At 35.6% G+C, this 24,022-nt stretch overlaps 2 protein-coding genes across 15 annotated transcripts in view; one reads left to right on the top strand and one right to left on the bottom strand.

Annotated features, from left to right (window-relative positions):
- Positions 1–301: 301 nt before the first annotated feature.
- EXOSC8 (exosome component 8) lies at positions 302–7,575 on the top strand. The gene is made up of 11 exons (XM_036066924.2): positions 302–696; positions 1,842–1,878; positions 2,031–2,094; positions 2,660–2,733; positions 3,936–3,981; positions 4,748–4,853; positions 4,937–4,982; positions 5,776–5,872; positions 6,353–6,473; positions 6,914–7,020; positions 7,362–7,575. Exons 1-11 carry the CDS (start codon positions 680–682, stop codon positions 7,475–7,477), a joined length of 831 nt encoding a protein of 276 aa, XP_035922817.1. The 5' UTR covers positions 302–679; the 3' UTR covers positions 7,478–7,575.
- The window catches only part of SUPT20H (SPT20 homolog, SAGA complex component), a 37,724-nt gene continuing 21,188 nt past the window's right edge, over positions 7,487–24,022 (bottom strand). For 5 of the 14 annotated variants that reach the window (XM_078070428.1, XM_036066907.2, XM_036066908.2 and 2 more), the window contains 12 exons: positions 23,912–23,938; positions 23,323–23,355; positions 22,646–22,763; positions 22,029–22,131; positions 21,724–21,882; positions 19,716–20,022; positions 19,038–19,192; positions 16,113–16,168; positions 13,126–13,245; positions 10,343–10,448; positions 8,768–8,871; positions 7,487–8,001 (listed from right to left, as the gene is read on the bottom strand). In XM_078070428.1, the coding sequence (XP_077926554.1) occupies positions 7,864–8,001; positions 8,768–8,871; positions 10,343–10,448; positions 13,126–13,245; positions 16,113–16,168; positions 19,038–19,192; positions 19,716–20,022; positions 21,724–21,882; positions 22,029–22,131; positions 22,646–22,763; positions 23,323–23,355; positions 23,912–23,938 (1,426 nt within the window). In that variant the 3' untranslated portion in view covers positions 7,487–7,863. The remainder of the gene's footprint in view (positions 8,002–8,767; positions 8,872–10,342; positions 10,449–13,125; positions 13,246–16,112; positions 16,169–19,037; positions 19,193–19,715; positions 20,023–21,723; positions 21,883–22,028; positions 22,132–22,645; positions 22,764–23,322; positions 23,356–23,911; positions 23,939–24,022) is intronic. The other 9 variants (XM_036066917.2, XM_036066918.2, XM_036066913.2 and 6 more) reach the window with 6 other exon arrangements.

The raw sequence follows: 24,022 nt of genomic DNA, 5'->3' as shown, positions 1-24,022 counted from the left end.
CATTCTTCGCTGCCCCCAGCCCCTGGTAACAACTAATAACATGTACTATTTGGCGTATACTCATAGGAAAAAAAAATTACTTTGTTTATCTGACATTCAAATTTAATTGGATGTCCTGTATTCTGTCTGGCAACCCTACCTAGGAGGAAGGTGGGGAGGCCTTGAGCCACAACACAGCCTACAACACAAGCGGCTCCTTTGGAGCCCGCTCCGGGCACCTGCAAAGTGTAACCTGGTGCGGATAATGAGCACACAGAAAGTTTACGTAATTCTCCAGTGACTGAGCAGGGAGTCCTTTACTTGGGAGGAGGCAAGCCCAGGGCCCAGCCTAAGATGGAGGCGGGAAAAGGACGCGGAAACTTTGGAATAATGCTCCACACTCAATACTCAATTCTTGGCAATAAGGTCGGTTTTCTCTTAAACTCCTGAACTACCAGACTGTTTCTCAAGAGACACACTCTCTTTCCCAATAGCAGATTCGTCAAAACGCATCCAAGGCAAAGAAGCCTAGAGGCGTGCGGGGCTAGAGACCGTCGGAGCAAAGGTGGGCCGGGAACCAGCCTCCCCGCGCCCAGCCCTCTGCGTCTGAAGCAGCGGGAAGAGGGCGCGGGCGTCCCTGTCGAAAGTTTGGAGGCGGCGTAGGCGCGCGGCCCGGAGGCGCACGCGCGCGGGCGGGAAGATGGCGGCCGGGTTCAAGTGAGTGTCGGCGGCGGGCGGGCTCGTGTTTGTACTCTGGTGGTTGGAGGCTTTCTTTAACCCTTCGCTGGGATATTTCTCACCTGGAGGCCACCCTGCCAGATTCCCATTTCTTTCCCTCATGGAAGCAGGCGACGGGCGGAAGGACCTGGAGGTGGTCGTAGTGAAAGGAAAGGGGGCTTTTTCTCCGCAGTGAGAGGGGAGATGGAAGGGACTGTGTACAGAGTCCAGTACCCGCGGCAAGCGCCCGTGGCCTGGTGTCGTGGACGTGCGGCCCCAGGGGACACCGTTGTAATCTTTTTAAAAAGTGTTGTATCAGAACCCCCAGGCCACCTTGTGCTTCCTCTCCTCCGTGATTTATTTCTAAAAGGGTTGTGCCTTCTTCGGAAGGTTTTACTTAAGCCTTTTTTGTGCCACTCTGGTGAAGCCTGTAGATTTTTGTTCTCAGAGTCAAGTTTTTAAATGGATAAAATACATAAGATTTCAAAGGAAAACAATTGTATTGACGCAGTTATCTTTCTTTTTGTATAAACTCCGAGTTCTTGATACAGTGACGTATACGTGCTCTTTGAACAACATCGTTAAACTCTAGTGGGGAGTCTGTAACTGTTCAAACTCCTGGAATTCCAAAGTAACGAGTACGAGTCTGCACGTAAGCTTCGACAACTATTAAGTAAAAACGGAAACATTTAATCTCTGTGGTTGTTAAAGTTGCAGGTACTAATATTTTATAAAGGTTTATTGCCTACAATCATAATTGAAGAATATGCTAAATTTCAGTTACAGGATAGTGAAAATAAAGATGTAATTTTTTCATCTTAGGAATCCCTGCTTCAGAGCGAAAGTGACATTATTATTTTAGCAACTGGATTAATTCTTTTAAAGATGCCCAAAGGCTTTGGGCTCCAACCTGTAATTGTTTAAGGTAGAGTTAAGGACAGCAGTTGAGTGTGATTATTGCTGCAAGGGTACCTCTTTTTAGTAGTTATATGTGGCAACATAAACTTTCAGAATTCATGGAAGAAACTTAGTTTCAGGTTGGGGAGATTTATGCTGCATCATCACACTCCTAAGATCTTTGCCAGTTTTTGGATTTATGTTAAGATTCATTAACTTACCTCGGATATATTTTTAACATGTTTCAGAACTGTGGAACCTCTGGAGTATTACAGGAGATTTTTGGTGAGTAAAGGTGGTTATGTACAGGTTGTACCTTTTGATAACAGTATCATGTGCTTTTCAAATTATATGAATTAACGAGGTTTAATGTGTTTTCCCTGGTGTGTGTAAAATATAAATGTAGATGTAATTTACTTTCATGTAAATTTATTTAGAAAGAGAACTGCCGTCCTGATGGAAGAGAACTTGGTGAATTCAGAACCACAACTGTCAACATAGGTAAGGATGTTTTGAGTTCTAAAATAGAATGCTGAAGTTGCTTCAGACTTTCTCTTGTTTTTTCATGTATTTTATTTGCGATGTTTTTTAAACTCACTATTGTTTCAGTTGTCATGTTCTTTTTAAATGTTAAAGTAACTGTAAAGTGTTTTCCTTCCTTTCTTCCTTCAAAACCTCCAAGACATGGTTTTCTTATATCTTACACTTACTAAACTTTCTGTTGCAAACACAAAATTTTCCAGTTTAACCTGTATGACATTCTTGAGTTTTAGCCTGAGCCATTTAAACAATATTTGAGCAAAATTCTACCATACCTAAGGGAATCCAGTGATTTTGTGTCAAGAGATTTTTTTCTGTAGGACAGTTCTGTGACCGAATGCAAATGATTCAAATTCAAGAATAGGTGAATAATTCCTAAAACACTAATTTTAAAATAGTTACATCATTTAAAAAAGACTTGAGCTAGGAATAAATTTTCATAAGCAACTGAGATATATAGCAACATAAAATTTTATGTAGAAAATGAAAACTTTCCGTGGACTTTTTCATTTTATTATCTTTTCAGGTTCAATTAGTACTGCAGATGGTTCCGCTTTAGTGAAGCTGGGAAATACTACAGTAATTTGTGGAATTAAGGCGGTAGGTTTAATATGTTACTGAGATTCGAATTACCAAATTAGCTTCATGTTCTTATTAGATTGTAATTTACACCTATATTTCTGTTGATTAGGCAGTCAGGTGTCAGTTTTTTAGTATCCTTCATTTCCTAATATGACCCAAGTCCAGTGACTCTTAATTTATGAACATGCATCAAATGGGCTGAAATGAAACCATTTTAAAAATCCTCACTACCTTTAATTTTTTAAGAATTTGGTTGTTATTGAGGAGATTTTTGGTGACATCCTTTTATCCAGTGATAGCATTTAATCTGTGCAAATAATGTAGAAAATTAAGACTGCTCCCGAGAAAAGCTTGAGGGAATAAGAGCCACTGTTTACTGAGTACCTTTTATGTTCCAGGTACCTTAAATTAGATGCTTTATTACAGAATTACCAGTTTAATCATGAGAACAATCAGTTGAAGTATAATTTCTGTCTTGTTTTACATGAGGTTCAGTAACTTGTCCAGGAACATAACTAGAACTTAGATATAACTTTGACTCCAAAGCTTGTGCTTTTTTCACTGTGTTGCACTGTGAATTACTTAAAGTAACCTAAGTTGAGATTCTTCCTCAGGGTGATAAAGCTGGGGTGATATCTCACAATATGATCTGAGCACTTAATTGTGCCACCTTTTATGCTGAGGACATTAACAGTATCTCATTTGACCCTCATTAAGAATCCCTTAAAAGTAGGTCATATTAAGTTCTCATTTTGCAGATGAGAAAGTTGAATGGTAAGAGGTTCTATGATTTGACTAAAGTCCTTCAGCCAAAAAGTGTGGGTCTGACATTCAAACCAGGTCAGTGAGTCCCAGGCTTTTGCTCTTACCACTTTATCACTTCCTAAGTCTGGCTGTGTAAGGATCACCTTGGGTTTAAATTCAGATTCTTTGCTACTAAATGAGAGGAAGAAAACCAACTGCTGTATTTTTTAAAAGAGCCCCATATAATTTTGGTTAGTAGCACTAGAATGTAGGCAACTAAGCTATGCTGCCTTTTTAACCTTGCAGACCTAATATGAGGATTTGTGCCAGTGTCCTTATAGCCCAGTAGGACTCCCTACCCTACTAAGCACAGTACATGGCTAAGATGGTCTTTGCTGCAGGTTTCTATAACTGATTGCTAAGCTGTCTTCACAATTATCGAATAGCTTCTTTGAAACATTTGTTTGCTTCTTTAGGAATTTGCAGCACCACCCACAGATGCCCCTGATAAAGGATATGTTGGTAAGTTGAATGGTTTTTTAAATTTTAATACAAATACTTTAATAACACATTTAATGATAATATTGTAGTCCTGTCCTAGTAGCTGAGTTGAAGAAAATGTAAAGATTCAGAAATATATTGGAATGAAGCAGATTCCTGAAAAGTTTAGTTAGAAGATAGCTTAATAAGCAAGATAAAGAGAATTTTGTAACATTTTCAGCTTTGATCAGTTGTTTATGCATTCAGATATCATCAACCAAGAAAACAGAATCTCTTAGGAAAGGGTTGTAATCACAGACTTTTGTTTCCATAAATATTCATTTATACCACTATGCAATTTTCTTCTTGCCTTGGACCATCTTTTCTTTATGGTAGGTACCAACATTTTAAAAAAATTTCTGTATGGTAGGTACCAACATTTAAAAAAAATTTTTTTTTAAATTTTAAAAAATCAGTTGGGTATGAGTACAAAGGCTATCTGCTGTTACAGATTGAGGTATATTGGAAGAAATCTTATTTTTTTCTGAAGGATTTGGGGATTGAAGCCTTCCTTAATAGATGCTTTTTATATTTTTGGTATTTGTGTGAAAAAAAAAAAGTTGGAAATAGATTTTATCTAAGCCTGAGAGTATTACAAAGACCAGAAAAGAAATAATTGGTGTATTACAGTGCTTTCCACTTGGCAAATCCTATCTATGGCTACAGTCACCTTTGCAGTGGATTGAGAATGAAACTTCCATAAACCAGATGTGAAGTTTAGTTCATAGCTGCAGAGTGTTTCTTTCAGTTCCTAATGTGGATCTACCACCTCTGTGTTCATCGAGATTTCGGTCTGGACCTCCTGGAGAAGAGGCCCAAGTGGCTAGCCAGTTCATTGCAGATGTCATTGAAAAGTAAGATCATCCTGATAACATCTATCATTCATTTTCAGATAGTTTTTGACATTTAATTTATTGTGCTTTATTATTAAATCAAGTTCACAGATAATTCAGAAAGAGGACTTATGCATTTCTACAGGAAAGGTAAGATGAATAAAGAAACTATGAGGTTTTATTAATTCTGAATTGTTTTTTAGGGGAAGAGAACAGGGAAGTTAAAATAATAAACCAGTGGCCTTAAATATGAGTGTCTTAAGATGGAATTTATTTTTTAGAAAATCTAGCTTACTCTGTAACTATCTAAATAAACCATGTATTTCATAAAAAAAAGTTTTGAGTAATTTATTTTATTACCTAATTGGGAGCTACTTTTTAAGCTGAGGTAACTTTTTTCCTGTTTCCAACAAATAATTCAGTTGTTTATTCCATATAGATTAGTATCTGATCAGCTGATGTGTTTAGGGTAAATCCACACTATACATTTTAAGTCTAAAATTTAGAACTAAGTTGACGAGGACCTAGAGGCTTTTCTTATTCGATTATATACAGATTTATTAGCATTGTAAAGCCTAGCTATTTCATATATTAAGGTTTCTGTGGGAAAGTATGTTTTGGACTTCATTTAGGACTTCCAAAAGCATTTCTTTCATCTGCTAACTTAGCAGGAATGCAAATTCCTTCTATATCTGTAGCTCTCAATGGAAATCCAGATGTCACTTGTCAGCTTGGTAGTTAAAAGCCAGCTTTTTTTTTTTTTTAAACCAAACCTGTCTACTTTGTTGGTTATATACTTTATAGAGTTTTTTTTAAGTTTTTGAGCCTTGAAGATCATCATGCTTGTCTAACCAAGGATTCTGTGGTTTGTGAGTTGAAACAAATACCATGCTCTACCCACCAGAAGGCCTTTAATTTACACTTCGTGTAAATTCTGTTTTAGCTTTCTTGGGTTCTGTACTGTGATATCATTTGCCTCGACTATGATGGGAACATCTTGGATGCTTGTACATTTGCCTTGTTAGCAGCTTTAAAAAATGGTAAGCAACCTTAATAAAAGGCACCATTCCTTCTGTCAGAATATTCAGTTTTGTTAAACTTTATCAAACTTTTTAAAGGTTTCTGTTAATATTAAGTGATCATTCATGAGTTTCTAAATTAAAAAAAATGTTTATTTCCACTAAATTTACCTTAATTATCCTAATTTTTATATTTAAAAAAATATTTTATTTATTTATTTGACAGAGAGCACAAGTAGGCAGAGTGGCAGGCAGAGGGAGAGGGAGAAGCAGGCTCTCCGCTGAGCAGGGAGCCGGACGTGGGACTCGATCCCAGGACCCTGGGATCACGACCTGAGCTGAAGGCAGCCGCTTAACCGACTGAGCCACCCAGGCGCCCCAATTATCCTAATTTAAAAAAAAAATACTTCTAAACAATTTAAAGAGGGAAAAGTGAATTAATAAAGCATAGAAACCTGTATTTGTTACAGTGACTTACTTCACATATTTGCCTTTTTCTAGTACAGCTGCCAGAAGTTACTATAAATGAAGAAACTGGTTTAGCAGAAGTTAATTTAAAGAAGAAAAGTTATTTGAATATTAGAACTCATCCAGTTGCAACTTCCTTTGCTGTATTTGATGAGTAAGTTAATCAGATGTATAAAAAAATTATGTAATTAAGGTAATGGATTGTTACTCAGCTTTCTAACTTTTCAGGAAATGCCCACAGTGACCGTACATCCTAGTTTGCCCTGGACACCTAGGTTTATAACTGTTGTCCCTGCAGAATTATTAGCTAAGCCTCATACTTTCAAAACCATCCTGATTTGGATGATGAATTTTGTGTTCTGTTTCTTGGTTTTCTTATTCCTGTGTAATGTTAATTATTTCACAGAAGATTTACCTTAGGCTACCTTCTTTAATATATTCATAAATTTGAAAGGTAAAGATTCTTACAAGTAGTAGAATGTTAGGTTGCTATTAACTTTTCTGGTTTCCCACCAGTTCTGTCCTAGGGCTTAAATCTGACATCAGTACTGTTCCATGGATTGATAATTTATATTTTTCTTGTATTTTAAATAGCACTCTGCTCATAGTTGACCCTACTGGAGAGGAGGAACATCTGGCAACTGGAACCTTAACAGTAGTAATGGATGAGGAAGGCAAGCTATGTTGTCTTCACAAACCAGGCATGTTCCTTCCATTTTAACCCTAAACATGTAAAATAAAAACTTAGTGTGAGCTTCTTTGTATTAGAGAGGGCCAAATGGAATGTGAGAGGTTTTACGGTTTACTGCAGTTTCTTTGTTATCTCAAATTCCTCACTTTTTTATATTGTCTGCCAGTGGTTCTTAAACTTATGGTATGCATCAGAGTCACTTGCAGGGCCTGTTAAAACAGAATCTGCAAATCTTGAAACAGTCTCACTGGCTTACATTATTGAATTTTTTGTATTATAACTTGATGTTGATTTTTTTTTTTAACAAGTAAAATAATAGACATTTAAAGTGTTGTCACAATAATTTTTCAGGTGGAAGTGGGCTGACTGGAGCTAAACTTCAGGACTGTATGAGTCGAGCAGTTACCAGACACAAAGAAGTAAAAAAACTGATGGACGAAGTAATTAAGAGTATGAAACCCAAATAAACCACCACATTTTCAAAACGGATTTGTAAAAACTGTATTTGTTACACTGTGCACAAACCTTTTATACTAAATAAATATCAAACTACATTCTTCAGAAAGATGTTTCTAGTATTTCTTAGGTCACTTCCATATGTAGTATGTACAGTGAAACCATTTTTAAAAAGCAATGACTTAGGCAAACCAACCCTAATGGTTCGTTAAACCATTTCCCTGTTTTTAATTAAAAATCATAGGGTTGTGCTTTTGTATAAAGTTTGTACATCTAGCAATGTAAAATACTGACACATTTAAAAAAACAAAACCAAAAAATGAAGTAGAAACTCAGAATCCTTTGATTCAATGCTCTTACGGTTTTAAAAAAGAGAAAAAAAAAAGAAAAGCAAGACTCAGAATTTTGGAGTGGTTGGCGTGCCTCTCTTCATTTTACTTTTTGACTGGCTGCCTGTATGCCGATGACGATGTAGCTGAGCTGTTTGTGCTGCTGCTGCTGCCATAGCCATTTGATGCTGCAAGAATCGCAACTGCTGCAAAAGGGAGGGGAAAAAAAAGTCAAGTTATGTTAAATGTAGGCAAGTATGGAAAGGTGCTTTTCCTGAGAGATGAAAACAACAAAACTGAAAGGGAGAAAGCACCAAGATAACAAAAAGGGACTATATCACACTGAGACAATGCACAGTCAAACAGCACCAGTGGCACAGAAGCCTGCTGCTGAGGGCTTTAAAAATGCGTTCTTGGAAACTTCAAAAATATTTGTTACTCTGCCCTGCCAGTCTATACTGTAGTAACTCAGCAACTTCAGTTACTATTTTGTTGTATGATAGTTTATAGCAATATAAAACCACCCTGCATACCAAAGATAGTCAACTATAATATGCAGACTTCCTACAATCATGGAATAACATTTTTCTAAAACAGATAGGACATTTACTAATAGGAACACTGGTATACTTGCCTTTCTCTGCAGTACATTATCAAAAAGTTAACCATTGGCACTTACAACTGTCTCTGTTTCAAAAAATACTGGAAACTACAAAATGTATGTTAATGTGCCACCAGCACTTCATGAAAGATTTTAAATTAGGAAGAGTATGGCTTAAATGTACAAGATATGTTCAGTGCTCCAAGTTGACTGGCTAAAATGTCAGACTTTTAAGTAAAATTTGCTAAATTATTTACCTACTATTGTATAGTCTTAAAAGACAGTAAAATAAAACTAGAGTAAGGTATGCTGAAGTACTTTTGGAGCAGAGTATCTTTAAAAATGTAATCAGAGTGAAGTTGCTGGATTACTTGTATCTGTTGCTGCTGCTGTTGAAAGGCAGAGGAGAGCTGGAATCTCTGCTGAGGAAGGCTTTGCTCAGGTCTGTTCTCGGCAGAGCCAAGCTGAGACAACACTACAGAGAGGAGAAGGGGAAAGCAGGCCAGTCAAAAAGTTTGAAGGCTACCAGGGTTAGAAAAGGACAACACAGAAAATGAAATAATAGAAAAGTTATCAGTATGATTAATCTTAAGTATCAAATCACAGACATTTCAGAATAAATTTAGTATAGTCTCCTGTTAGTTGAGGGTACCACTGATTACAGAACCTCCTGGATATGAAAGGGAAGGGAGTGCCCGGGTGCCAAAGCACTATATCCCTTTTCTTCCATCACAATGAAATTTGATACTAGTGCTGTTTTGTTGAGAAGGCTTTCTTGCAAAAATGTAAAATACAGTATGTTGTTTTAAAATCTAATCAATGAAGTAGGAAAGGGAGGGGGAGAAGTCCAAACTCCCATTATGACAAAACTGATGGACAAATGCTTTAAACGAAAGATGCTGCAATGAGTTTCAGACTACACTACTAGCCAACAATGGTGGTGAACTGAGACTTCAATATTCTATTTCTTTTCAAGCTGAGGGGGGCCAGAGTAATCAGTTTAACCCTCTCAATGTACAGATGAAAAAATTCCAGGCCAAGATGGTCTGAGTGATTCACTCAAAAGTAATTATTGACAGGTCTAGAGCTAGAAACATTCTCATGATTTTTCAGCCTAGAATTCTTTCCACTAAAATGTACAACAGCCACTTTAGGAGATTTTTAACTTGAGTGTAAAGGTTTATGATCACAAATTTCCATTTGGAAATTCATAAGCTCAAAGTACGGCATTATGTAAGACCCTGCTTATTCTAAATTCAGACACTGGGAGTTGTAGAGCTATGACAGTAAGCCCAGTGATAATTCAAAGTGTTGACACTGTTTGTTCACTCAATCCTCAAACTCTATCATAGCTTACTTATACATGTGGCTTAGTGACTTTAATTAAATGTAAAGTTATAATTACTGTCTTTAAGTGACAAGGTATCTTCATTAATGGTAAATCTTTGGTTCACCATTTACTGCTGGAAGTGATGAGCAGTCATTTAGTATAATCTCATTTTTTTGACAAATGATAAAAGTGGCTTATAAAAGTTATGCTGACCATTAAGTCTTGATTTCCATGCAATTGCAAGCTACTACAATGAGACCAAAGACATGCAATCAAGAAAAATGCAGTCTCAATAACCCAGGAGAACTAAGATTTAACAGCTTTGGTAGCTTCCTAGTAAGTTGGATAACTGTATAAAATTTTACCAACTGTAATGTGAGGAAAACCCAACTGCTATTAATATATGTAGGTGAAAACATTTTTAATCAACTGTCAAATTAACAAAAAAAATCTCAGGGCCATCAACCAACTTAATAGTTCATGCATTAAACAGAACCATATTTTTTCCTCAGTTACTGCTCCTAAGAGAAGGAAAAGAAATAATTAAAATATTGAGATCCCTATGTGATCAGTTATTTTTAGTAAATTCAACATATGAAGGTATAAAGATACCAACCAGCTGCCTGTGATTGCATAAAACTTCCTACTCCAGCAAGGTTAATAACAGCAGCGTGCTGAGCAGATAAGGCCTGTTCTTGACTGGTTGAACCTTGTTCAGAACCCTGAATAAAAAAAAAATACATGACTGTACAAAAAGAAAAACAATTTTGAGTTGGTGAAATTTTTTTTCCCCCTGGTATGAGGAAAAATACCAACATTAGATTAGGTCTTGTAAAAAGAGTAACAAAGTGGGCACCTGGGTGGCTAGTTGGTTAAGTGACTGCCTTCGGCTCATGTCATGATCCTGGAGTCCCAGGATCGGGTCCCACATCAGGCTCCCTGCTCGGTGGGGAGCCTGCTTCTCCCTCTGACCCTCCCCCCCCTCCTGCTCTCTCTCAAATAAATAAAACCTTAAAAAAAAAAAAAGTAACAAAGTGTTCATGGACTGAAAATTTCACATAGTAAAGATGGTAAAGTCACTTTCAAACTGACCTACAGGTTCAACTCAATTCCTCTAAAAATCCTAACAGGTTCTTTTTTTCCTCTATATCTATAGACAAGATGATTCTAAAATTTAGATGGAAAAGAAAAAGATCTAGAACAGCTAAACAGTTTTGAAAAATAAAATGACAGGAATCACACTGCCTGATTTTAAGACTTACTATATAGTCTACACTAATCAAGACAGTGTGGTACCAACACAGGGATAGATACACAGATAGGTGGAAGAGAATAGAGAACATGGAGAGCCATGGAAATACATCTTGACAAAGGTGCAAAAGTAACTCAACTGATTAAGGTTGGCTTTTTCAACAACTAGTGCTGTAGCAACTTAACAACGATCCCTTTCGCCCCCTGCCAATAAACCTTGACCTAAGCCTTAACACCTTATACAAAAATTAATTGGAAATGGATCACAGATGTAAATGAAAAGCTACAAAATTGTTAGAAGACAACAAGGAGAAAATCTCTGGGCCACAGGGCTAGGTGAGGCATTCCTAGACAACACATAAGGCATGATACATAAAAGAAAGAAAGTGATAACCCAGACTTCATCAAAACTAAAAACTTTCACTCGGAAAAAGACATCCTTTGCTACCACCTAAAACAGTGTTTGAAATAACATTTTAGTAAATAACATAAGTCAAACATTTCAAAAGTTACAAGACCCTTATCTTGAGAGGATTTCCCTGGATATTGATTTAAAAAAACGGGCAAAAGGACCTGAGTAGACATTTCTCCAAAGAAGATATATAAACAACCAGCAAATTTATGAAAAGATGTTCAAAAGCATTAATTAGGGAAACGCAAATCACAATGAGCTATCACCTTACATTCATGAGGATGGTAAGCTCCAGAAAATAACAAGTGTCAAAACTTGTCAGGAATATGGAGAAACAGAAACCCTTGTGCCCTGCTGGGGAGAATGTAAAATGGTATACCCATATGGAAAACAGTATGCAGATCCTTCAAAAAATTAAAAATCCCACTCCTGGGTATTATCCAAAAGAACTGAAAAGCAGGGACCTGAAGAGCTGTTTGTACACCCATGTTCATAGCAGCATTATTCATCACAGCCAAAAGATGGAAGCAATCCAAATGTCCATCGACATGAATGAATAAACAAAATGTAGTATATACATACAATGGAATATTATTCAGCCTTAAAAAGTAAGGAAATTCTGACACACACTAGAACATGGAAAAACTTTGGGGACATTATGCTAAGTGAAGTAAATCAGTCACAAAAAGACAAGCACTGCCTAGAGTAGTCAAATGCAGAGAAACAGAAAGAATGATGGTTGTCAGGGCTAGTGAGAGAGGGAAATAGGGAATTACTGTTTAATGGGTAGAGTTTCAGTTTTGCAAGATGAAAATGCTGTGGAGACTCGTTGTCTAACAATATAAATATACTTAACATGCACACTTAAAATGATGAAAATGGCAAATTATATATTACATGTATTTTACCAAAGATGGCAAATTATGTATTACGTGTATTTTACAATTAAAAAAAAAAGTGCAAAACAATTTTATATCCAGCCAAGTAATCCTTCATGTGTTAAAGAATAAAGAAAAACTGTTTTGCATGTGCCCTTCCTGAGAATCTACTAGAGGATGAGCTTTACCTAAACAAGACTTAACTGGGGAATCTTTGTGAACTGAGAAACTCTGGGGAGTGAGACCCAAGAATCAGTGTTGTTAGTTCCCAGATAATTCCAAAGTGTAGCAAAGGTTCAGAAAAACTTGTAGTTCCTTCTCCTTTATTTATTTAATTTATTTGACAGAGACAGAGAACACAAGCAGGGAGAGTGGGAGTGGGAGAGGGAGAAACAGACTCCCCACTGAGCAGGGAGCCCGACGCGGGGCTCGATCCCAGGACCCTGAGATCATCACCTGAGCCAAAGGCAGACGCTTAACCGACTGAGCCACCCAGGCGCCCTCCTTCTCCTTTAATTTACTGCATTTCTTATTCAATTTCATTATGTTTAACAATATACAAATATTTATTTGTGTCTATCTTCCCTTTGCCCTAAGCTTCATGATAATAGGGACATCTCTGTTCCAACAGAGACAAAACACTGCAAACAGAAGGATGATGACTGGGCAAAAAATGCATGGGCTATAGGAAGAGAAAAAGAATTTGAAATAGGCACCCAATAACTATCACTACTACTGATATTAAAAGCAGAACAGGAATTGTCTGTTTGAACTAAAACCATGCCAAATATGCTTGGGGAAAAAAAAAAAGTTACAATTCTGTAATACAAAGCAAATGGAAGGCTGGAAGGCACATACCTGCTCCCCTGGCTGTTGTGGACTAGAAGTTGTAGGTTGCTGAGGCTGCTGCGGTGTAAACTGAGAGAGCTGCTGTTGTTGCTGCTGCAGAGTGTTAAAAATGAGTGAACCACCTGGAAGCTATTAAAGAAGAATTAGCTCTTTTCACATTATTTAAATTTCTTTATTCCATAAACACTTCTAGAACATTCACTATGTGTCAGGCATTCTTCTGTGGATTGAGGAAATAGGTGGATAAAAACCACACCAAACCAATATCCCTGCCCTTAAAAAAAATCTATTTAAAAACAATTTTTAATTGCTATTACTTCGGGCTCTCAAATATGTAAGTAATCTCAAACATCCATGATTCTGCTTAATAGTTAGCTATCCAAATGCACATACTACTTTTATTTAACTCTTCTTACACATCAGTATAGAATAGCATTAAATGCATTACAAAGTATAAACAAGAAACTGGTGATAATCAGATATACATATTAAGAAAACTTCTCTAACTTGTTCTAGCTTTACCAAAAACCAGAAATGCATGGATTTTTATCTAACACAGTAAGGAATTCCAAAGCTGTAATGGAAGTACATTAGATACCCGTATTTTTAGTTCAGAAGTACTACTTGCTGCTCTGTCATTCTGTACCTAAATTACTTCAAACCCCCCCCCCCAAAAAACCAAACACTTTTTAAAGCATCCAGAAAATTCCATGTTAAAAATTAAAACTATGGTTTTCAAATGCATCAGGAAATAAATGGTTTTTCCATTTATCCTATAGGGGTTTAAGCTATAGTAATCTCCCTTCATGCATGGTTTTGCTTTCCCTGATTTCAGTTACTACAGTCAACTACAGTCCAGAAGCAGATGATCTTCCTGACATGGTCAGGTCAAGAGTAGCCTAACACTACATCACACCTCCTATGTCATTCACCTCACTTCATCTCATCACCTAGGCATTTTATCATCTCACATTACAAGAAGAGTAAGTACAGTACCCTGTACTTACTTTAAGAGACCATATTTACTTAACTTTTATTATAGTGTACCTGTTACCACTGTTCAATTTTATTAATTATTGTTAATCTCTTACTGTGTCTAATTCACAAATGAAACTTCATTGTAGGTATTGTGAAAATAGAAACGACTAACTAGAGTCCGGAAGCTCAATGTCAATTATAGGAAGATTGTCAATTACAGATCCCAGCAAAAGAATCCTCAATAGGAAAAAATCGTCAGTGACAGGCCCCAGCAGGGAAAGACGTACACTGCATCTCCAACAAGAAATCGACCACCCCTGAAACTCAGCCAACAAGAAGCTGTCGTCAGCCTGAACTCTTGCTTTTCTCCAATGGACTTCATTCAAAACAACCCTCTCCACTTTCCTCCTCCTTCATCATAAAATAATATTCCTCTCTTTTGTTGAACTTGCCAATGGTTTTGTCATAGCTTGTTTGGCCCAAATTGCAATTCTCTGTTATTCCCAAATAAGCCGCTTTTGCTGGTAAAATAACTGAGTTTTATTTTTAAGGTTAACAGTACGTATGTAGAGGAAAAAAACAGTATATACAGGGTTTTGGTACTATCCATGTTTTCGGCACCCACTGGGGGTCTTGAAAATGTATCTACTGCAGATAATGGGGGACTACTGTACAAGCACTCTGAAGTCCTTAAGAGAAAAGTCCAAGCAAATAAATACCCAACTACAAAACTCTTAGGTCTGCATAGCCAAAAAAAAAGGTGTCCTCAGATCAGTATCTCTAAACCTCATTGTTATATAAATCTGGACTTAGCATAGCCCAACTGTTACTTGTAGCCTTACTCCTTATGATTAGTGCTATTAAGGAATTCCACTCATTCCCAACACCAATATGCAAGGAAGTTGGTTAAATAAACCAAGTGATCCGTGGTCCGTCCATATTACAAGTGGACTGTTCTGCGATTACATTCTGTAAATATAGACATCGTGTGCATCTTGTGTAAGAAATGTTTTTTAAGTTTTGGCTTAAAATACATTTCCTGATTTGTTATTCCTGAAAACCAGGTTGGGTTGATCTGTCTGGTACTGTTTCTTGTTTTTGTTTTTTTAATTTTATTTATTTGGCAGAGAGAGAGAGGGCACAAGCAGGGAGAGCAGCAGGCAGAAGGGAGAAACAGGCTCCCCTGATGATCAGAGCCCGACCTGGGGCTTGATCCCTCGACCCTGGGATCATGACCTGAGCCGAAGGCAGATGCTTAACTGACTGAGCCACCCAGTACCACCTGTCTGTTACTGTTATTTCCTAATAATCCAAAGCTCTGCCATTTTGTGTCCACACATTCATGTCTATCTTTTCTAAAGGTTCTCTGTAGACAATCCCACCCATTTTCCAACCTGGTAGCTTTATACTGGACCTCATTCTTAGATTAAAGGACCTAGCGTAACACCCAGAATATTGTTAAGTTCGCAATGTGTACTAAATTCTCCACTTTCTATCTTTTTATATGCTAACATTGATGACATGTAAGTAAAGACTCATAATTAGACACAAACTGTAATCTGACGAACATTTAATGAACAACTATAAGGTGCCTGGCATTGTTCTAAGGAATCATTCTGCTTAGGAAAAGAACACCTGCCTATTTTTAAAATTTTTCTTCAAGCAAACAGTAATACATATACATACATAAAATGCCTGTTGAAAGAGGAATTATTTTCTAAATATATCTATTACTGCTATTGTAGGCAAGTGTAATCCTTGGTAGTTGTCAATTCTCCCCATTGGAACAGCTAGTGCTCGATTAGGCAGAGTGCTGGAGCCAATGAGAGTGGTATGTAGGATACAGATTCTCTTTATCGGCTTCCCACGTGATCATACAAGAAAGCAATAATTAACCACACCCTTAGAAGATTTTGAACAGATTTCAACATTTCAAATGCTTATATGATCAGATATACATCATTAAAAAAGATATCAAACATAAAAACTTCAATCAAAAGCCAATATATCACATTTACCTGGAGTAGATTTAAGGGCCTGAGATTTGAAGTATTTTTTAAACCAAATGGAACACCTGTTAAATAAAACTCATGGTTATAAGAGGGAATTAAATTTTATTACACTTCAAAATATTTTTATACTTTAGTATCTATAAATACATTTTAAGTACCTTCTGCATAGATGTGATTATTTTTTCTGTACTTTTAAAATAAAAAACAAAAAAAAATTCATCAATACCTATTAACACTAAGATCTTATTCAAAGATGTGGAGCACCAGATGTACATTTTATAGGCATACCTCAGAGATATTGTGGGTTCAATTCCAGACCACTACAATAAAGTGAGTATTGCAATAAAGCAAGTCAAATGAATTTTGATTTCCCAGTGAATGTTGTGTTTACGCTACACTGTAGTCTATTACATGTGCAATAGCATTATGTCTAAAAATACAATGTACCTTAATTAAAATATTTTGTTAAAAAATACATTAACTGAGTTTTCAATGAGTCACAATCACTGATCATAGAGGACTATAACAAATGTAATAATAATGAAAATATATGAAATACTATGAGAATTACCAAAATGTGATCCAGAGATATGAAATGAGCTATTGCAAAAATGGCATCAACAGCCTTGTTTGAGGCAGGGTTGCCACAAACCTTCAATTTGTAAGAGAACATGCAGTATCTTTAAAGTGCAATAAAGCAAGGTATGCCTGTATTCTATTATTTCAGAAATGATAACGTCTTTTACCACTATTTTGACTTTTGGCTAGAGAAAGTAATCAGGAAGTATGCAGACACCATGAATATAATAAAACTGTCACTGTTGTGCAAATACATTTCAGGGATTGACATCTACTTAAATTTCTCAGTGCTAAGTAGTATACAATAATAATCCTATCTCCGAGAACCCCTGTGCTGTTTGGTATTTTTTCAAATACGAATGGTAATATTAACAATGATAAAGAACACTGAATTTTGTCAAAAGTGAAAGTCAGGAAACAATGCTGTTACTCCTGAACTTAGTCCCAAAAATATGTGATGCAACACAGAGCACATAAAGCAGGGGTTGGCAAACTTTTTCAGTAGGCCCTGTGGGCCACATATGGCCTCTGTGGCATATTCTTCCTCTTCATTTTCTCTTTTTTTAAACAAACCTTTAAAAATATAACCATTCTTGTAGTTTGTAGGCCATGGTCTCAAAGTATGTGCATATTCTGCCAACAAAATATACCAACTTGAACATTAATTAAAATGTATCTAGTCCTCTCAGCAGATAATTGAATTAAAAAAAGATAAAAGAACATTCATAGGTGATGGTATCAAAGCATAATCACATTAAAATATTATAGTACTGATATTACTCATCAGGAAAAATTCTCATGAAAAGATATGACATAACTTCCTCTATTTATTTATTTTTAAAGATTTTATTTATTTATTTGAGAGAGAGAGAGAGCAGGAGCCTGGGGGGCGGGGGGGGGGGATAAGCAGATTCCCCACTGAGCAGGGAGTCCGAGTGGGGCTTGATCCCAGGACCCTCCCTGAGATCATGACCTGAGCCAAAGGCAGAAGCTTAACCAACTGAGGCACCCCCATAACTTCCTTTAAAAATGAATGACATCTATCTAATGCTTATGGCTTATCAAAGGCACTTTCAAATCACTTCGTTAATGTCTCCTAAGTACCATCTAAAGTTAGATATTTTTACTCCCACTTTAGAACAGATGAAACTGAGGCCAAGGGAGAAAAATTAAGTGACTTATTTTAGGCCCCACAGTGAACATCTGGAGCCACATATAACTAATTGGTAAATATAAGCATCCTAAATTCAACACTTGATTCCATCTCCAGAGCTTCTGCCATTAACATGTATGAACATTAAAATGAGATCATCAGCTAGAATTAGGAAGTCACAGCAATGTTACCTGTTTAAATTATACTCCCTGGGTTTGACTTCTCTTAACTCAGAAATTTTTTGATAAATTTTTCTTACTATGTCAAGTTTGTTTTTCCTGCTAAGTTTTTTCTCAGCAGTACGAAATTGGATTATTCCAAGATATTACAAAACATTATTTTAAACATTAAAAAATAAAGTTGTTAGAACTGTTTTCCAGTACATGTAATAGTAATTACTACTGCATTGAAACTATCACTGTTTATGATAGGATGGAAATTTTTTTTGAATTCTTATGTCTCAGGCAATTTAAAATACATCATCTGTATTTACTTATTTAACCTTCACAACTATGAGGCAAAGCATTATTTTTCCCCGTTTTATTGACAAAGAAAGTGAGGTGACTTTCCCATGATTATACTATTCAGTAAGTTGCACAACTGCGATTTCAAACTTAGGCAGTCTGGCTCCAGAGTCTAGGCTTTTTTTTTTTTTTTTTTAAAGATTTTATTTATTTATTTGAGAGAGAGAGAATGAGAGAGAGCGAGTACATGAGAGGGGGGAGGGTCAGAGGGAGAAGCAGACTCCCTGCCGAGCAGGGAGCCCGATGTGGGACTCGATCCAGGGACTCCAGGATCATGACCTGAGCCGAAGGCAGTCGCTTAACCAACTGAGCCACCCAGGCGCCCGAGTCTAGGCTTTTTATTGCCATTCTATGTTGCCTTTCTCATACAATCTATGTTTCCAAAATGTATTTCTTTTACCTGGAAAAGGAGGACTACACTGACAATAAGGTTATCAAAATTAATTTATGTTTGGAAGGCAGACATAAGTTGCAGAAACTTACCAAGTTTCTTCATTGAATTGCTAAATGGTTTTTAATTTAAGTATCAGGACTTCAAGGGCTTTTTAAATGAAATACTGCGACATAATGCTTCAAGAAATAAGGACATTAAATGTATATAATATGCTTAAAATGACATTTTTGTATTAGCATGTACTTTAATTTTTTAGAGGTTATTATTTCCAATATTCTGACCTGCTTGAGAAGCTGCCTGCATTGCACCGGGCAATGCATTTGGTAGCAGACCGCCTGAGGGTAGAAGGCCACTCAGGTTTATTCCTGCAGGAGTTATGGCACCAGTGTTACAGCCCAGCATAGGGTTTGAACCACTCATCAAAGCCTGAGCTCCACTGCGGGAGAATAAGACAAAGCATTAAACTTGCACTATAAAAGAAAATTTCAGTCACATAATAATTCCTTGGATTAAAAAACAAGCTACTAAACAAACAATTAGGTATTTTGGTCTTAAACATCAGTTTTGGGGCTCTGTTTCATTTTTATGCTACAGAGTGACAGTAAGATTATCTAAAATTAAGTACTGTATATTTATCAAGGTTTAAAATATAATTTGAAAGAGTAAAAGCATTAATCAAAGGATTAAAATATGGTAATGCTGAGGATAAACAAGAAAATCTATACTGCTGTCAATGTGAAGTAGTATCAGGTTAGTGCATATAATAATTACCTAAAATTAAAACATACTTGTTGAGATAGTTTCTATCCATATCTAAACTATTTGTTTTTCAGTTTCAGAAATATGCAATTTATTAATTTCATAAGTAAGAATTTATTTAGATCAATGAGAATATCTTAAAAACAAAAACAAAAACACACACACAAAGAAACAAAATCAGGGCATCAATGCAAACTTACCAAACAGAGCCCACTACATTGATGAAGTTAAGTCCAGCAGAGTTTGCCATGACCTGGGTGGCCGTGGTTCCTGTAGTTATGGATGTTACCATGGTGGAAAGAGGAATGGTCGTTACAGGCATTGCCTGGCTCAGAGACCTTTGCTGCTGAGCAAACTGAGTTAACAAAGTGGGCTGAGGGGTGAAGCCTGAATCTTGGGGAGTAGGGGTGGCTGAAGGGGTAATAGGAGTTGAGCTCTGAGCATCAGGAGGGTGTGGGGTCGATGAAGGGGTTGGTGTAGGAGTAGATGGCTTAGGAGTTCCAGATCCTGCTCATTGAGAAAAATAAAAATTGCTAGTTTGTTATAAATGGCCAGTCCTTTTTAAAATAAGGTTAATGGAATCTTACTTAGCACTGACAATTTGTTCCAGTTTTCTTTTAAGCAGTTAACTGCAAGTGTTAATTTCTACACATGATACATGAGTGTTGCTACACTCAATTACAATTAAGGATGCAGTATATCACCTAAAAATTCCATCAGAGATGCTATTACAGTAACAGTAAAAATATACATTTGTATACTACCACAATACCCATTTAAAAGTTAATTTCCTACATGCTACCTTTGGCCTAAAAAGTTTAAGAGGAATTCAAATTAATTTTTGTTATTTACGATTTCACTAATTTAGAACTTCATTTAAAAATATTGCTTATTTTCTGTAACAGTCTGAGATAAACTCTGAACATATTTAATTACATATGGTTAACAATCATATTTGGCACCTAAATGTACATGTTTAATTCCTAACACATCAAGTTTATCCTGACAAACAAATTTACAAAACACAATAATAAAGCAAATATTTGATAGATAATACTGCATCTTTAACAGTAACTGTGTACTTCTGTTTAAATGTAAGAATGTATAGAAAATCTGTTGTGAATGAAGTATGCACAGTTTATCAACTTTTTAAAAAAAAAACAAAAACAAAAAACAAAAACCAAAAAAATAAAACCAAAAGCTCTTGAGGTGTTTTCTTTTTTAGCTTTCATGTCCTGCAGAAAGAAAGGAAAGAAATGTGAATGTCCAGAAGCTGTCACTCAACCCTTACTTAAAGTAACAACTGTGTGCAGTAGATTAACATAATCCATACCCACAACATAAGAAGTGTGAATAAGACTTCCAGGAAATTTATAAATTTTTCTTTGTGCAAAACAAGAAGGCAGAAAAATTACACCTTTTGAGCTATCAAGATGAAGATGTTTATATCTAAGGCGAAGACCACCCTATCACTGTGCAGTGTACTAAAACTTTCAAGCACACTTTAGTTATCTATAAAAAAATCTAAAAAACTGGAATGCTTTTTTGCAAATTGATACCTAAATATCTCAGAAAACTCTAATTTGAAGAAATTATCCCAATTGAATGCTAGAATTCTTGCATAAGTTTTCTTGATGTTAAAAAAAAAAAGTATTTAGTAAAAATTACATTTTAATATTTTCAGAATAATGCCTTATGATTATTACCACATTTTAGTAACTGATTACAATTTTTAAGAGTGTAGGAGTGTTTTTGAAAAATCGGCTTTCAGTTTATCACCACCTTGGAACTAGTTGGTTTCTTACATATACAAAAATAGGACTGCAGCAACCACTCTTATGACTTTTTTTTCATATCAGCTACATAGTTTACATAAAATGTAACATGATCCTAGGGAACACTGGAATAAAAAATATTTTGGAATCTTATTGCCACATTTAACTAATAGATTATTTTTTTAAGGAGATGTGTAGGTTGTAAATCTATAAGGTATACACACAGTGCATACACAGATACAGAAAAACAAATACAATTACAATAAACACGTAATACATACAATTAACAAGAGATTCGCCTGAAGCTTCTCAAAACTTATACATTTTGGGTACATAGTACATTCAGATTTCAATATTTCACTGGTCAAAAAAAATAGCTTTTTAAAGAAATACTAATGCAAAAAGCTAATGAAGAATTTAAGTTATAACTCACTTTGTGATGAGCTGGCAGGTGACAGGGCAGCTGGAGAAAGCATGCTAACTTGATTGAGATCCACAGATGACTTCCGAGAAAGACTTGGTGGCTTGGAAGCAGGAGGAGGAGTTGGAGATTTAAGAAAGCTGCTGGCCTGCTGTGGTGTAAAATAGTTACCTAGAAGAATATAAAAGTTATTTCCTACACTTATAATTCAAAATTCTGTGAATTAAGTAAGTCATAATATGAGTATAGTTTTAAAAACAGATTATGACTGTATGATGTGTTTTACTCCAGATGACAGAAATCAAAGAATGTAATACCTGAAGAACTACTTCCTGAGCTTGAGGGAAGTTTGATGGGTGGAGGTCGATGTTTTACTCCCTTTCCCAATACTGAAGACTGAACTGACACAGTCTCGGGCTGCTAAGAGACAGACATTAAATATACTTGTTAAACCTAAGCTCAAATCAGAAACTCATAAATTAATACCACTATAGCTTCTAGATGAGAACACACACTTTAAAACTCTGCAAAGTACTCTTAGTGTTATAGGTTGGGTGTGACAGATGTTACAAAAAAAATACAATTTCACATAAGAAGATCCATGAAACAAATTACAGTATATATGTAAAGGATGAAGGAAAGATTTCTAAGTAATAGGATGGGGGAAAAACTTTGAAGGAGAAGAGCAGAAAGGTAAACTGAAGGCAAAGCTTCCACTCTTAAATCTTTCCAGGGAAAAGAGTAAATAAATTGTTGAAGCCAGGTGATTAGTACACACAGGTGTTCATTATACTTTTCTCTCTACCTTTCTGTATACTTCAAAGTTTACAGAAAGTTAAATACTACACAATACCCCCATCCCTCAAAAAATAGTCTTAAACATTTCTTAGATTCCCTGAAAAACAATTAGGCACAAAAAAGTAATCAAACATACTTCTGTTTCTTTCCCTGGAGAAAGCTGACTCAAGCTGGCTGAGCCACTGGAGCTGTGTGACATTTTGACTGGACATTTGGCTTCATTCTGGACCAATTCCTGGTATTGATTGACTACCCTGGAATATTAGGAGTAAATGAGTAAGGATTAGCTAACTGTTCTAAACACAAAATTTATAGGAAATAAATAATAACTGTTAACAAAAGAATTTCCATCAAAATTAACACAAAAATTCAAACTAGATAATTTAAAATATTTGTGCCAAAATTACATTCTTCTAATCTTTTTAATGACAAGCTAATGCTCAAAACATTTTGCTAATAAACAATCTAAAGATAAACATACAGTATCTTCCTTTTAATACAGAAAGTACAGGGATTATTTAACCAATAAGCAGCCAAAGAAATTACCCACTGACTTTCACTCACATTCTGATTAAAGTACTACTTAGAAATTACTTTCCTTAGCTACCATAGATATATCTATGCTTTCTTATTTAAAATACACTGTATTTTAAACATTATTCTTGTGTTATTTTCCTAATTCTATAAAAAATTCTAGTAATATCTAAGGTATAAATAAAATCAAAATTGTGACTCTTAGTGGAGTACTATGTCCTATAAAAGGAAGTTTTTCATATCCATCCAGATTAAAGATAAAGACACAAATATTTTTACCTCTCAGCATCAGTCTTTGATCCAATAATAAACCTGGAATGTTTAAAAGAGAGAAAAGTATTATGTTAAGAGTTGTCTTAAGGAACCCTGGGATTACTTTTGAAGGCTTCCGTATTTTAGTGACTGCAGTTTTATAAAATGAGTCAAATTACAAAGATATCACAAAAATTTTTTTTACATACATTTAAACTTATGAAGCAATGACCAAGTTTTGCATGCATTATAAATATCCTGTGAATAATTTGGCTGATTTAATTTAAGGGAGATGTATTTTGGCATAAAACTTATGTATCAAAACAAAATCTGGGCTCAAAGTTACCAAGTGCTATACGTCCTTGCAAGTGTCTGCCCTACAGCAAAATTCACTGAACTACTGTGTGCAAGGCCTTTGGCCTTCCTCTCACTTTAACCTTTGATTTTTGAAGTCATTAATAATGTCTACAGAGCAGATCTTAGAATATATTTTAGACAAGGAAGGTAGTTTATTGCCAATTCAATAAAATGTCTTTAACAAGTCTTTTTAAAGAATTTGACATTTATATGATTTCTTAACAGATTAAAATAGTGAGTTTGTTTATTTTTTAATTACCAATTTGAATGATCATCTGTGGAGGAGCTGAAATATAAAATGTAAAAAAAAGAAAAAACTTGGTTAATGCAGCTCAAACTTTAACTTCATAGTTATTAACTCAAGTAATTT

This window comes from Halichoerus grypus, chromosome 4 (assembly GCF_964656455.1).
Source record: "Halichoerus grypus chromosome 4, mHalGry1.hap1.1, whole genome shotgun sequence".
Classification (NCBI taxonomy): domain Eukaryota; kingdom Metazoa; phylum Chordata; class Mammalia; order Carnivora; family Phocidae; genus Halichoerus; species Halichoerus grypus.
The sequence above is the reverse complement of the archived record's forward strand: the minus strand, read 5'-3'. Positions and strand labels throughout refer to the sequence as shown.

Coding starts and splice junctions, on each gene's coding strand:
- EXOSC8 (XM_036066924.2), top strand. Junction 2,095..2,659: donor AACCACAACTGTCAACATAG/GTAAGGATGTTT, acceptor TTATCTTTTCAG/GTTCAATTAGTACTGCAGAT. Junction 7,021..7,361: donor ATGTTGTCTTCACAAACCAG/GCATGTTCCTTC, acceptor ATAATTTTTCAG/GTGGAAGTGGGCTGACTGGA.